The following is a 13,922-nucleotide window of genomic DNA, read 5'->3' as shown; positions in this document are numbered from 1 at the left end:
CTTTTCTTATGGTTGATAATGGTTGGACCTGACAAACACACACGTGACAATTAGAGGATGTATACATCTACAGGTTCTTATAGTACTTACCCTCCTTCACTCTCCGCCTCCTCTGAGCTCCGCCCCCCTTCTCTGGCCGCGGGGATGCTGCCTGCAGCCCTTTTCCTTCGTGTGGGTGTGGTCCTTTGGAGCGGGCTAGCTCGCCTCCCTTCCTCCCGTCCCCTCAGCTCCTCCCTGATTTGGTCCGGCAGAGCTGGCAGAGCGTTCTTCAGTGACTTCATCTCCTCCTTCAGCTCGGACACGCACTGGATCAGGGCCTCCAGGCGCTCCAGCACCTCCACCTGACCCCTGGGCATACCTGGACCATCCACCAGCGTGAGGCCACTTCCTTGTTCGTTTCTGCTGCTGAGGTAGAATCCCGGACAGGAGCTTCTTCGTTTTGACCTGAAGCCCCGGTAACACACCAGAGCCAGACTGACGCCAGCCACTCCAGCCAGAGCTCCCAGAACCAGCACCTTGCTGTCCGCCTGGGCCATCCTGCAGGCCTGCAGAAAACACACAAGAACCACATGTTTGAAGAAGCCAGTAAATCATCAGCTCATAAATAAAAACACAAGGGTCCCGTACATGACAGGACGTGAATTAAAGAGGACATATTATGAACCTTGTCCACCTTTTCAAACACTCCCCCTGTGGTCGAAATGAAACATCTGTGCTGAGCTTTGGTCCAAATATAACATGAATCAAGCAGCAGAGGAGGTTTGTGACCTTGTGGGAACCAGCGCTCTCAGAACGCTCTGTTTTGGTGTGCGTGTCTCTTTAAATGCGACGACCTGCCCCCTGAGTTTTTCCAGCTGACATCACTCCTTCACTGACAAGGAAAAAAATGGCGTGATGTGTTTGTGATGTCACAAACTGAGTACATTTAAAAACTGAGCATTTTTCTCTGGGATGTAAAACAAGCAAAATGAAACTGGATGGATTTGTTTCTCATTTTGTGGGATCATCGACACTCAGAAATAAACGTTCAAAAATACTGTCAAAGTGGAGTTTTCATGACATGTCCCCTTTAAAATGGATATAAAGACCTCACAGAGGCTCGTGCTCGTGCACGTGGTGTGGGAGCTCGTGCCAGCTGTGACAGGGTAAACAAGCCGAGCTCAGATAATTGGATGAACACAGCTAACCACTCACTGATCTCTCCATCAAAAAAGAGAATAAATTCAAACACAGACACACACAGTAAGCCATGTCTCGTCATTATTCACTTCAAATCGTCGATTAAATAAGATTATTATTAAGTTATTTGTTATTATTAAGTTATTATTGAATCCAGCAGAGACGTTTGTTTGTTTGTTAAAGCAGAAAACGAGTTTTTTTTAAATGTCAGACACACAGAATTACAATAAGCATGTCTTGTATGTAAAACGTGTCTAAAACAAGGTTAAAATAGATCTTACTGGACAGGGAAGGAGGCTGAAGCTCGTCGGTCGCCTTTGACAGTTCGCCCGTGTTCCCGTCTCAACAGTCCGTGCAGACTCACAGACGCCGGAATCAAAGGTTCCGGGCTTCGCTTCTGTCAAACGGTGTCTGACACAAAAACCACAATGAGTTTGATAAAATACACTAGTCAAATCTGTTTTTGTTTTTTTACTGCTGCTTCATGAGATGTCTGCGTGGAGTAAATTACTAAAGCTTGTCAAACTAGAATGACCACCTGGAGGTTACCTGCCTGCCGCAGAGCCAAGCTGTAAGACTGTCTGAAAGTGAATTTAAAATAAGATCATCAGGTCAAGCAAGTCTGTAAACGTGAGTTTAAGGAAGTGCATTGCGGTGATTCTGCACGACTTTCATGTGTTGAGTTCATGAATTTCATTTCATTTTAATTTTAAAGCAGAAGCTTAGTTTGACTTTGAGAAAATATCAGATTTTAAGGAGACTTGAGAATGCTTCTCTCTCTTTGAGAACTTGTGTTTGGTTTAAAGTGAGCGGAGATGGTCCACTGTTTCATAACGTTGTTCTCAATGGACAACAATTAAAGTGCAAAACCCCCAAAAAACATAAGGGTGTTTAAATATATGAAATAGACTCATTTTAAAAAAAATGCACTGTTTGTTCACGATCTTGTGTTCTGGTATTTAGTAGTTTTGAGGTGATATTTGTAGATGTAAGTTTTTACACACGTGAGGAGAAAACTGTTCACATTTTTGAAGTTTTCATGACAGTTGTTTTTCTCTTTCATCAACCTTCCTCAAACATAATGAGAGTAAATAACAAGAGAGCAAAGTTCAACACAACAGTCACAGCGGTGTGAGGAGTGTGTGCAATCAATTAGCTTTACAAACAGGAAGTAAAAAGTCATTAACAATGGTTAGTTGTGAGGAGGCGTGAGCCAAGACGTTAACGCACGCCCCATGTACAGAGGCTTAAGTCCCTGAGAGCCAACAGCACAGGTTTGCATCTGACTTGGTCCTTTCCTCTCTCTCTCCCTCCCTCCCTGGTTTCTGACTCCACTGTCCTATCTGTAAAATTAAAGCACACAAAGTGCATGTTGCATTTCCCAGTTTTGATTTGTGCACATAAAATCTTCTGCTGTATCTTTCTTTGGTGATATCCTAAACAGTAATAGTAGTAAAGTAATATAGTAATAAGAGACTCAAACAGAGACCTACCTCTGTGATCCTCTCCGCTCAGTGCGTCCCTGCAGAGCGTCAGGATGTGCTACACATTTATTATCACATCAACCTTGGACCTGCCGACCTCACTGGTTTCATTCAAGTATTTGGCATTGGTGCGGAGGAGTGGTTAACGAGTGATTTATTTCATATAATGATGATGCAACACCTCGATACTACTTCTTTTTTAAAACCTTTTTTTTTGTAATTATCACATGTTCCTCTCATTTTGTAGATTTGAAGATGATTTTAAAACTTTCCAACAACAATGACCCTGACTCAGCGTGTTGCACAAATGCTTTCTGCATTGATCGTGTTTATTTGACTTGGCAGAACTACATGAGTTCTCTTTAAGTTTTTCCTTTCAGTCTTTAGAGAGGTATAGAGCCGTACTTGCGTGGAAACAGGTTTCAGAGAGTTCCCTTGTGTGAAGATTGCTACGTGCAGTTTCTTCCCTGCTCTCTGCACGCAGTATTGTTCCTCAGCCCACAGCCTGCATTCTGCCTGCACAAGGAACAAAAAGCCCACCTGAATCCCACAAGCATGGCGGTGCAAAAATGAAAAAAGAAAAAAAAAGCTTGGCTGCAGCAGTCCTCGGTTGGCCCTGTAGACTCAGATATGGAGATAAGGGAGGCGCATCCAGCCATGGCCTTGCTCCTGTCGGGTCAAAGCCAACAGATAAGCAGATATTGTCAACACGGTCGTTTCATGCAGCGGCCTCACATCAACTCTAACTTTTATGCCACAGGAGGAGAAAGAACAGCAGACTCAGATTTGCCTTATACACATAAATACGACCGATACAGCTGTCAAACATTTCATGGGAGAAGAATCAGGGTGAAACAAGGCATCACTATCAGGACTCGGCTGCAGACCACAGAGCTGTTCCCTGTCTGTTTGATGGAGTGTTTTCTACCCGTGTGTGGAGGGGGAAACTTCTGAATCAGCTGAGCGTGTTTACACAGACTTTAAAGAGTCATTCAGCCTGAAAGATTCAGCAGGACGGAACAATATCGTTCAGCTCCAACGTTTGGTGAGAGACTGCAAAGTCCAACTCATTGACCTACACCCGAAAAAAGTTTAACCATTACATGTTTAATTTTTTACTCCAACAGCTGAAAGTCATTTGTTAAATGTTTGCTTCAAGATTTTTGAGAGAAAGCGATGTGGATTAATCAGGCTGTAAGACGCCACAGGTCGGACTCAAACCCGAGTCATCCGCTCACAAAATGTATATTGATGTTGATGGTATGACCTTTTATGAATGTCATTATCTGGACACTGGATTTCCTGTCATAACAACTTCATTTGGAGATCTCAAGAAATTAACGTGTTTTCTTGAGATCACACAAATAAATGTGTCGAGATCTTGATGGATTAATGTCGGATCTTTGTAGATAAAATAATAAAGAGGGAAGTTGTTTTCCTGCTTTCTGTACAAATAAAGATTGATTTTGAGAAAACATGTGGCAAATACTTATTAAGGTAAGACAGAGTAAAATAAACAAGTATGCATGTACAGTATATGTCAACTCAGGGCTTCTGAAGTATTCACTATTTATTCAGAAAGATGGAAGACAGTGATCTGAACTTATCAAACAAATAATAAAGACATTTCTGTATCTCGTATATTTCTATTGTCTAAGTAATAGTTAATCAAATCCAGTTCATTGTCAAAAACCACAATATGAGAAAGTGTATTTTTCTAATTTCGCCTGTCTGGCTTGTAATGAGAACAAATATCTGCCAACAGTGTGTCTCAACTGAGAGTCATAACAATGGCCCTCTTGTGGAATTTGTCACTGCACCAATCCTCTCTCTCTCTCTCTCTCTCTCTCTCTCTCTCTCTCTCTCTCTCTCTCTCTCTCTCTCCCTCTCTCTCCCTCTCTCTCTCTCCCTCTCTCTGATTCTCTCTCTCTCTCTCTTTCCCTCCCTCTCTCTCTCTCTCTCTCTCTCTCTCTCTCTCTCTTTCCCTCTCTCTCTCTCTCTCTCCCTCCCTCTCTCTCTGCAGCAGCTCAGATATCACAGAGGTCTTGAGTTAACATCATTAATTCATCACTGATTCCAGTTAAACTGGAGACAAGACAAGTTTCCACTGTTTACTTTTACTCGTCTGAAAAAACAAAACAAAAAGAGATAAACAGCTCAAACACCCAATTCACCTGCCTTAAAATGTATTCAGCTAAAATCACCTGTTTTCAGTCTGAAAGTCATAAAAATACTGTAAACACTTGATCACATTACAGCATGCTGATGATCCACATATAGACCTTCAAACATAGAGAAGTGCTGCTTGTCAACAGGCAAGGCAGGAAACTGCTCCCTATCTGACAGCACTCGGTGTCAGGCTGATTTATCTGTTCAGTATTAGATGAATACTATAAATGTTTGACTTTGGTTTCTGTTTTCTTCTGAGCTTGTTATTCATCTTGGCAAATGTCATGACACAAGTGATAAAATCAAATCAATCTATCAGATGAAAGATAAACACGGACGTGACAACTGATGCATTCTGGAAATGAGGCACGGAGATCACATCGGAGGACTGTCCGTGACGGACTGCTCTAATGGTTTCTGTGGACGTCTTGCTTCCTGTTTGTCCCCCTCTGCAGAGACGCAATCTGTCAAACCATCAGGATTCCTCTGACAGCAGATACACGTCATTTCACTCTTTACGTAACACATGCAGATGGAGATGTAGGTCAAATAATTGGTGATTGAAAAAAAAATGGCATAAGAATAACCTGACAAATACCTTTAAAGCACAACACACATATACATTTGAAAAATGTGCATGAATATTAGAAAATCTCAGAGTTATAATGAAATGACAGCGTCGGAGGTCATCATAGTCACTAAGATATAAACTGCTTCAAACAGATTTTCTTTAAGGTCCCAGAAAGTAAGCAGCTTTTTCCAGGATCAAATTCGGTACAAATTTGATTTACAAAAGTCGCCTATTGACTAAGAGGCTGTTTACAAGTCCAGTAAAGTAAATGATGCACTCTTGCAAACATGGAGCAGCATCTCAGGGGGGCAAAGATTTAAAGGAGCAAAAGATTTACAATCCATGCTGCTGCATTGCCGCTCAGCCCTCGCCTCAACTTAGAAACAAGATGGCCTCTGGTTACCATATGAAGAAGGAGGTTGGTAAGCTTTATACATACTACATGTGACGGCATTCAGGATTTTTTCGTGATAATTTCAAAGTTGAATGTGGTTTTTAATGAGGATCTGAAGATGGACCCAGTATGCCTTTGGTTAGGAAAGCCATGAATCCAAATCCAGAGCTGCCACAATCAAGAAACTGCTGACCGTGTGACGGGAAAGCTCATCTTTATGTCTCAGACAGGGACAAGGTCATATTCCACCTGTTATTAGACATATTGCACCAGAGGGAAAATGTGAATCTCCTATCATGTATGGAGTCTGTTTCTTGATTATGAGGAAGAAGGAATATGCAATATATTCTGAAAGGACAGCTGACAGATGAGACGAGGTGGCTCTGTGCTCAGTATCAGTTTATATACTTGTATTTACTGTGTTTATGCTGTGCCATGTGTATCATGCAGGTGTGGAGAGACGGTGATACAGTAGGAGGCAGGAGGTCTTTAGAGGGAGAACATGTTCGTTTGGGGGTGTGAAGGTTAAAACGTAGATGCATAAAAAAAATAAAGAAATTAAATTCAGACATTATTAAGACAATGATCAGACATACAAACAGAAAGGTTACACTAATGTTTGGATGAGATGAAAGACCAATCTGGGGAATGAAGATATCATTTTGGTCGATGAAAATGAGAGAGGGGAGAAAACTAAATAAAACAAATACACGGACAGATTAGATGATAAAAAAAGAAAGCAGTATTATCCATCTGTGTTATGTGACACTCAGCATGAGGAGTGAGATCAGAGCACTTAAAGGAGAGGAGGAGGGAGTCGGTGAGATCATGGCCAGCAGGTGGCACTAAGAGAACTAGTATTGAGATCCTCTGAAGAGGAGCAGGTGACTTCATCTGTTCTGTAGAGAGAGACTGAACGAGTCACAAACATATATTAATACATATATATTTAAAAGTATTCGCAGTTTTCATCAAAAACACCTTTGGACCTTTTAAATATAAAGCGTTCAATCAGTCGTGTGATCTCTCCCTCCTATTCAGCCAATCACAGTATAGCTTACTGCAGATTCAAGTGTTCGATTTAATGTGATCACTGAGCGTTTCATTATTAAAAACCACGTGATGTGTTAACATCCACGTGCCCGGTCTGTCTCTGTTCAGCTGTCCAATAAAGGATCAATACTGAACTTTTCTGTGTTTTTTTTTTGCTCTTCCAGCTTTTATCTCTTCAGACTCTAACAAGGTAAAAAAATAAAATAAATAGATAAGTGTGTAAGCATGCTAACATTTGCACATTAGTCCTGAACACGAAGTAGAGCAGAGGATCATGGGAGTGACGCTGCATATTTGTCATTATTTTATTTTCCTCTAATCTTTATTGTTTGCACGTGACAGTGACAGTCTGTTTGTCACCGTCTGCATAAAGTCAGGGAGGTTTTATACAGACTACAGCGAAGGACGGTCGACGTTCAAGTCTTATTTCATCATGTAAGGCCGGCTGTTACGTTCTATAGGATTTGTTAAATGTACATTTTAGATGTTCTGCACAAAGTTCAGAGGTCATTTAACTTGTATTTCTCGGCAGACGGATCAGCAGAGCCGTGCTGAGCCGTTGAAGTCTTTGTCTTGTCAGAAACGGTTGCTGTCTCACCTCGTAACAAAAAAAAAAAAAGATAAAATAAACGACAGACAGAAACCCTGCAGGATCCCCAGGAGACCGGCTTCAAAGAGAAATGAGATATTTGGTTCTCTCTCTCTCTTTTCTTTTGATCAATGTTTCATGATTTCTCAACAGACGCAGAGTGAGTGCGCAGAATGAAGAAGTGAACTCTGAGGGAGAAGATACCACTTAGAGCGAATACGACTCAGACGTCAGATCATTATTGATGCGGTCTACGAGCAGTCGTGTGTTTTCCATCCTGATGGGAGACTCAGGTGCAGCTCAGGAGGAAAGTTCAGGAGGAGGTTGAAAAATGGTTTATTGTCCATGGCACAAAGAGCCGCTCCAACCCAACAGGGCTTGTATTGTCTGAGGCCAGTGAAGCTTACGCAGACGGAAAGGAAACATTTGTGTTATTTCTAAAACAGGAGCAGATGATAGTTACATTAATACGGCCGTGGAGTTATCAGGCATTGATTTACAGAAAGTTAATCTCATGGTTTCGATGTTTTATGAAACTCATCTCGGTACACTGGCAGCGACGGTTTCAGTCAGCTATTGTTTGATTTTCTCCAACAAATGACACCAAAGGGACAACTTAAAAATGAACATATAGTTATGATTTTTTTGTTATTTCCAGCACTGATGTCTAATTCAATCAGGAGAGACAAGTAAATACATTTATTTTATATTGTGTGATGTTGAATTATCTTCAGAGAAGCTTTGGAGCTTGAACTCTGCAGGGGTGATCGAAGGTGTCTGCGCTGAGCCTGCAGCCGGATCTATCCCCCATCGATGAGTCCAGACTCCGGTGGTGGAGGTGTTAAGTGACAACGTCGCCTAAAAAGCTGAGCGAAGTGCAAAAATCAGATCGATCAAAATGCCCTGAAGATGTCGTCTGAGACTGTGGGGGGACGAAGAGGCCAACAAACTGCAAAGACTAGACTTCCTGACTGGACTTCTGCTCGAGCTACTTTCAAACCGAAGGAGAGCTGAATCATTGCCACACCCATTGTGTTTGTGGGGAAGTTGAGAAGGGCTTTCTTTGCAGATAACTTAATTTTATTTATTTATTTTATGTTTATTTTATTTGGACATAGCAATTAAATTGGAAAAAACAGATGTATTGTTTGAGTGTTTTAGCACACGCGCTAATTCGTGCTAATTTCCGTCACGTTATCAGCTCAAAGGTTTTCGCCGTGGTTTCGGTACCTAATGTGGATTTAAAGAGGGAGGAGCTTCATCTGTTGGATCGTTCTGGATGACCACGCCATGTTTCTTATCTTTGCAGAGGTGTGACCGTCATTCCTTTAACATTCATCACGGGGCTGGATGTTGAAATGTGGGAATGGTGGGGGACATTAAGTGAAAAGCCTCCCACAGTGGAAACACACGGGGGGGGTTACTGAGAAGATCAGACACAGTTTAAAACAAACCATCAGGTGCAGAGAAAAACAAACAGATGGAAAGTTTATCATCCGAGATGCCATTGTTAACGCCAGTCACCGTTTAACTGAGCATCTGCTTCAAGTTTGACCTCCTGCACCTACACTTGGTGTGCAGCGGGGCCGAGCCAGAATGATGGTCAGTGGAGTCTGACTTGATTGGTCATCTCTAAATAATAATTTACTAATGCCACCAAAGAGGCTCTGTATGTTTTCAGACTTTCACCTTTCCCTGATCTCACACACGGCTGGAAAACAAGACTATGACCCAGGTTACGATGAGACAGATTTAGCCTCTAAACATGAGTTCTGTGGCCAGCGTACAGTAAATCTCGGCAGGATGTGTTTGTTATGGGCGACGCCACAGTCACATAAATCAGCTGGACAAACATCTGATGGTGAGAGAAGATCAAAATCAAGAGAAACGGTAAACAATGCTTCTCCTCTGCTCCTCGCCTGAAGCTGCACTCTCGCTCGCTCGCTCCCTCGTGGGCCGTATTCGTGCGGTTGCTGAGTGAAAGCCACCACAGTGGCAGCGAGGCCCAGAATAGCCGTGGGTGGGGAAGGCCGGGCGGGACTTGCATGTGGGCTGCTGAGCTGAAGTGTCTCTAAACCATCGAGCGGCCTGAGGAATGGAGGCTGCTTCCTCATGCATGCCAGTGGTCAGAGGCGGCTACACACCCTCCACTATTTCTGTCCTCTACTCTTACTCCTCCATTTTCTCCTCTCTCTCTCTCTCCCTCTCTCTCTCTCTCCCTCTCTCTCTCTCTCTCTCTGTGATTCACATGCAGCTGCCTTTTACACTCTTCAATATTTTGAAATGCAGCTGAAGCAAACAGGAAGTAAAAAAAACTTTTCCCTCTCCCATAATCTTGACCTTATCGTAATCTTCTGATGATTGTTTAAAACAGCGAAAATAATCTCTGGAAAAAAAAAACATGCTAAAAAGTGGGAGACTGTCCTGATTTGATCTGTTTTAGTTTGTCATTTCTTGTTTCTAGTTCTCATTCTTTCCCAGCGTTTCTTCTTTCTTTAAATGCTTCCCACTTCAGTCTTTCGTGTTCCTGTTTTATTTTGTAATTTGTTATCCTTGTTTCTCGGTTCTCGTGAGTTCTGTTTGTCTTCAGTGTTTCCTGATTCATTTCATAGTTCAGGTCCTCGGTGTTGTCTTGTTTCCTGACAGGGACGAGAAGCCATACATGTCAACACTTCATGAGCACATGAAGGACACGAATAGAAGAACAAATATTTGTCAAGGTGGACTACAATGACACGCTGTCAGGATGTATAATGATCAGGAAGAAATACTGTACGAGTCAACCGTTTACAACCAGAGCCGGTGATTTATGTGCTCACCGTCCTGTCGGTCAGACGGGAGCTGAGGTCAGATCTAAGTGTATTTCAGTTGTCTCGTATGCACACCTCAAAAACAAACACCCTGAGAAACATTCTGTCTCTCCTGCACACACACACACACTGACACACACACACACACTGACACACACACGCACGCAGCGTCACCAAGCAGCAAACACAAGCTAGCTGGTTGCTAAATTAAAGTAGATATTCCCTATCAGCTGGAGGTCGACACATACTCCCTGCCTCTGTTTCTCTTGTTTTTGATCTTTTGGGGAGATTCATCAGACTAGCATGCCTGCTGTTGCCATGGCGCTGTCAGACGCTGTCGGACAGTTTGCACAGACACAAACCGGCTCTGCCACACATTCATCCGACTCGTCCAGAGCAGCAGATCGTATCTGTTCACTGCTGCAGGTGTATTCTCTACAGAGCAGCGTCCACAGCCAGATGTGTCTAAGCCTTTTAAAAGATCCTTTAAAGTGTCCAATGGGAGCAGCTCACACAGTTTCCAAACAAACGTCTGTTTTTGTCCTCAGCTCAGATCTGACCTTTTGGTAGACGATGAGTTCCTGCCCTTATCTATCTGATGTATTTCAGAAGGTATGAAGGAAGTAGACTTAGAATAGACTTGTAACTCATAATAAGACTGGATCCGGAAGGAAAAGAGAATTTACTCCGATTTTATTTTACAAAAAGCACAAAAAACGAACAACCAAGGACACGCTTCTTTTCAAGCTTCCACAGTACAAACAGAGTCTGCAGCGAAGCACAGCCGAATGCAGCGAGGCAACAGCTGGAACAAAAGAGAGGAAGACAACGAAAAGCACACATGAAGCTAAGCTACGGCACGTTACAAAGACTGCATGTGGACAAAGAAGACGCATCTGACATGCACGTTTATACTGTGGAGCAGACAGGTGACAGGTGAGAGATGAGCATGCACGTTAAAATCATCACTGTAGTAAATATAATAGGAATCTGAAGAACGGCAGGACTTCAGGACCAAGCTGAGTGTGAGGAGTGAATCTAAATCAAAGATATCAGCAGCTCAGAACAGACTGGATCTGTGACCCTGAGAGGTGACGAGAGAGGGCTCGTCCGAGTTTTCCGTTTGAAATTAGCGTGACTAAAGTTTGTTGGGTTTTTTTCCCCCAATAAAACAAGTAAGTCATCTTTTGAAAACTTGTACGTGATATGAAAACATTTCAGAGCTGCGGAGGAGTTGTGCAAATATTTTAATGACTCAGTGCGCTTCTTGGATTCGACACGTTCTGTCTTCATATATACATGACCGCTGTGCTGTGGCGTAACAGTGACGACAATACATGACAGATACTGCCCTCCCTCCCTCCCCGATCCCTTCATATTGTGTTATTTATTTTGTGTTTGAGAACATTTAGCTGAATGCATTGCACTTATTTACTCCACATTCACATTTTTAGCTGGCTTTCTGTAATGCGATACAGATGACACTAAAGTATTCATGGTATTTTCTTCCGGTGTCGTAAACTTCTCCGTGAAATGAGTCGTTGCTGAAATGAAAGAGAAATACAATGAGTCAAATACATGAGGCTATTTCTGGATTCAAAAAGGGATAAACACACCCTGTGGAGCTGTTAATCACAGCGTCAGTCATCAGAGAGAAACGCACTCTTAACAATAACACTGACATTCCTGCATGTTACTGTAGCTGATCACACAATTATGCGGAGCTGATTTGATCGGTCAGTGTCTAATGGACGCTTGGCTAATTCGAGGCCTGGCAGTTTAAAGTGAGAGAAATGTGAAGCGTTCCTTTTTTTGTGTGTGTTTTGTTTGGGGATGTGAATGTGTGTGCTAACGGCACCGCTGGGAACGATCAGCTCAGAACAATGTAATGACGGGCTGCTGGGGATTCTGCAGCCGCACGGAGAGGGGCTTTGTTTCAGAGACTGCTGCACACTAACATTCGCTCTGTTCAGGCTGACGTGCAGAATCCAACAACACAAAGGACCATATGAGTGAAATACTGCCTGTTTGTCTGCGTGCATTCCAGACATCTGCAGAACCAACACACAAAGGCAACTCTCGGTTTAATGAAATACATCCTCTATGAAGGCAATATATTTTATTGTTTCTGTAGCTTTACTTTTTGTTTGGACAGAATAACCTTTTCTACTTCCACTTCTGCGTCCCTCTGAGCTTTAAACTCCAACAAGCCAAAACTGAAATCTTAGCAGGTGTTTTTTTGTGATTTCAGTAACACAGAACGAGCAGGCAGCCACCTTCCTCAACATTTCCTTCACGAGTCCAAAACATCTGGAGGCTTCAACAGTGTGTCCCAGAATCACGCCCCTCTGTGTCAACCTGGACTGCTCCTTTAGGGGCCAACAGGGGCCCTGCCTCTTCATCCAGAGCCATGGGCCACTTCCCTCAAATAACTTCACTTTTTAAGTAAATCTGAGCTTTGAACTCTGGCAGACATCTGAACTGCAAAAAAACAGAATCTTAGCAGGTGTATTTGTGTGTAGTTTCTAATATCTCATTACACTCAATGGAAGCCACGTTAACCTGACAGCTTATAATCCCACCTCCTCATTTTTTGCTCTTATTGGATAGAACAGCTGAAGAGGGACAGAAAATGTTGAGAGCTGGAGCAAGAGAAGACGTGCAGCAAACGGCTTCGGATGGATTTGAACCGACAAACCCGCCGTGCATGTTACGTGTGACTTAATCACTAAGCTATCAGCGCACTCTTAACTGTCTTTTTTTCAAACAACAATGATCATTTTCCTATTTTAAGTTTTTTTTGTGGTATTTTTAAGAGAGCTGACTTAAGGGTGTAATAAAAACTACTGTAAACTGCTTCTGTACCTTCGACTTAAACACTTTCCCTCCCCTCTTTCTCCCCCTTCCTCTCTTACACTTTCACTCTCCTCTAGTGGTCTGGAAACGTGCCAGCTTTATTCCTACTGTATACATTACATGACATATTATGGGGTTCGCTGTTTCTGGTTATATGACCTAAATTGGCAACACTGTCAGACGAAGCACATTTGAACTCAGAGATGTAAAGAAATCTGTCGCCCGTCTTGTCTTCACATCTCTCTCAGGCAGTATCAGAGTATCACAGGCTGAAGGCTGTGATTGACAGCCGCTCTCGGCTCCAGACAGAGACAGATAAGCAGCCCCAGATGGGGCAGGTCGGATGTGTCTGCACACATGATTTAAGCATGAGTCTGGGACAGTGGAGGCGGGGACCAGTGTGGAGCGTGTCCCCCTCCCCACCACCACCACCCCCACCCCGACCACATGTCAAATAGAAACCACATGGGAGAGGTGTAGATCAGCATTTGATCTGCCCTGTGGGGGAATCAGAAAATCTAGGCGGGGGCGTGTGTGTGTTTCTGTGTCCACAGCCTCTGTGTGACCCAGCTACCATGGACGGGGAGGGCGGGGCAGGTTAGCAGGCCGTAAACTCTAATGGAAGAAATATGTGGCTGTTTATTTGCCACAGAATGAAAACGGGATGGTTTGATCTTGGAGTTCGGTCTCAAGTTTTACAGTCGTAAACTGTTTCTGTCACCGTAGACTGAATAAAAAGAGGGAGCAGTATCAGGTCGGAAGAGTGAAGTCAATGTGGAAATGCCTTAAACTTGCATTCCTTGGGGCTACCCCACGA

The 13,922-nt window shown here is 43.0% G+C and overlaps 1 protein-coding gene across 1 annotated transcript in view; it reads right to left on the bottom strand.

Annotated features, from left to right (window-relative positions):
• The window catches only part of rmdn2 (regulator of microtubule dynamics 2), a 31,718-nt gene extending 28,996 nt beyond the window's left edge, over positions 1-2,722 (bottom strand). The window contains exons 1-3 of the mRNA XM_079362440.1: positions 2,673-2,722; positions 1,461-1,590; positions 91-545 (exon numbers count right to left, since the gene is read on the bottom strand). Coding sequence (XP_079218566.1) covers positions 91-536 — 446 coding nt within the window. The 5' untranslated portion in view covers positions 537-545; positions 1,461-1,590; positions 2,673-2,722. The remainder of the gene's footprint in view (positions 1-90; positions 546-1,460; positions 1,591-2,672) is intronic.
• Between the last annotated feature and the right edge of the window lie 11,200 nt (positions 2,723-13,922).

Source organism: Symphodus melops, assembly GCF_947650265.1.
Source record: "Symphodus melops genome assembly, chromosome: 15".
NCBI lineage: Eukaryota > Metazoa > Chordata > Actinopteri > Labriformes > Labridae > Symphodus > Symphodus melops.
This window is presented reverse-complemented; position numbering and strand designations above follow the sequence as displayed.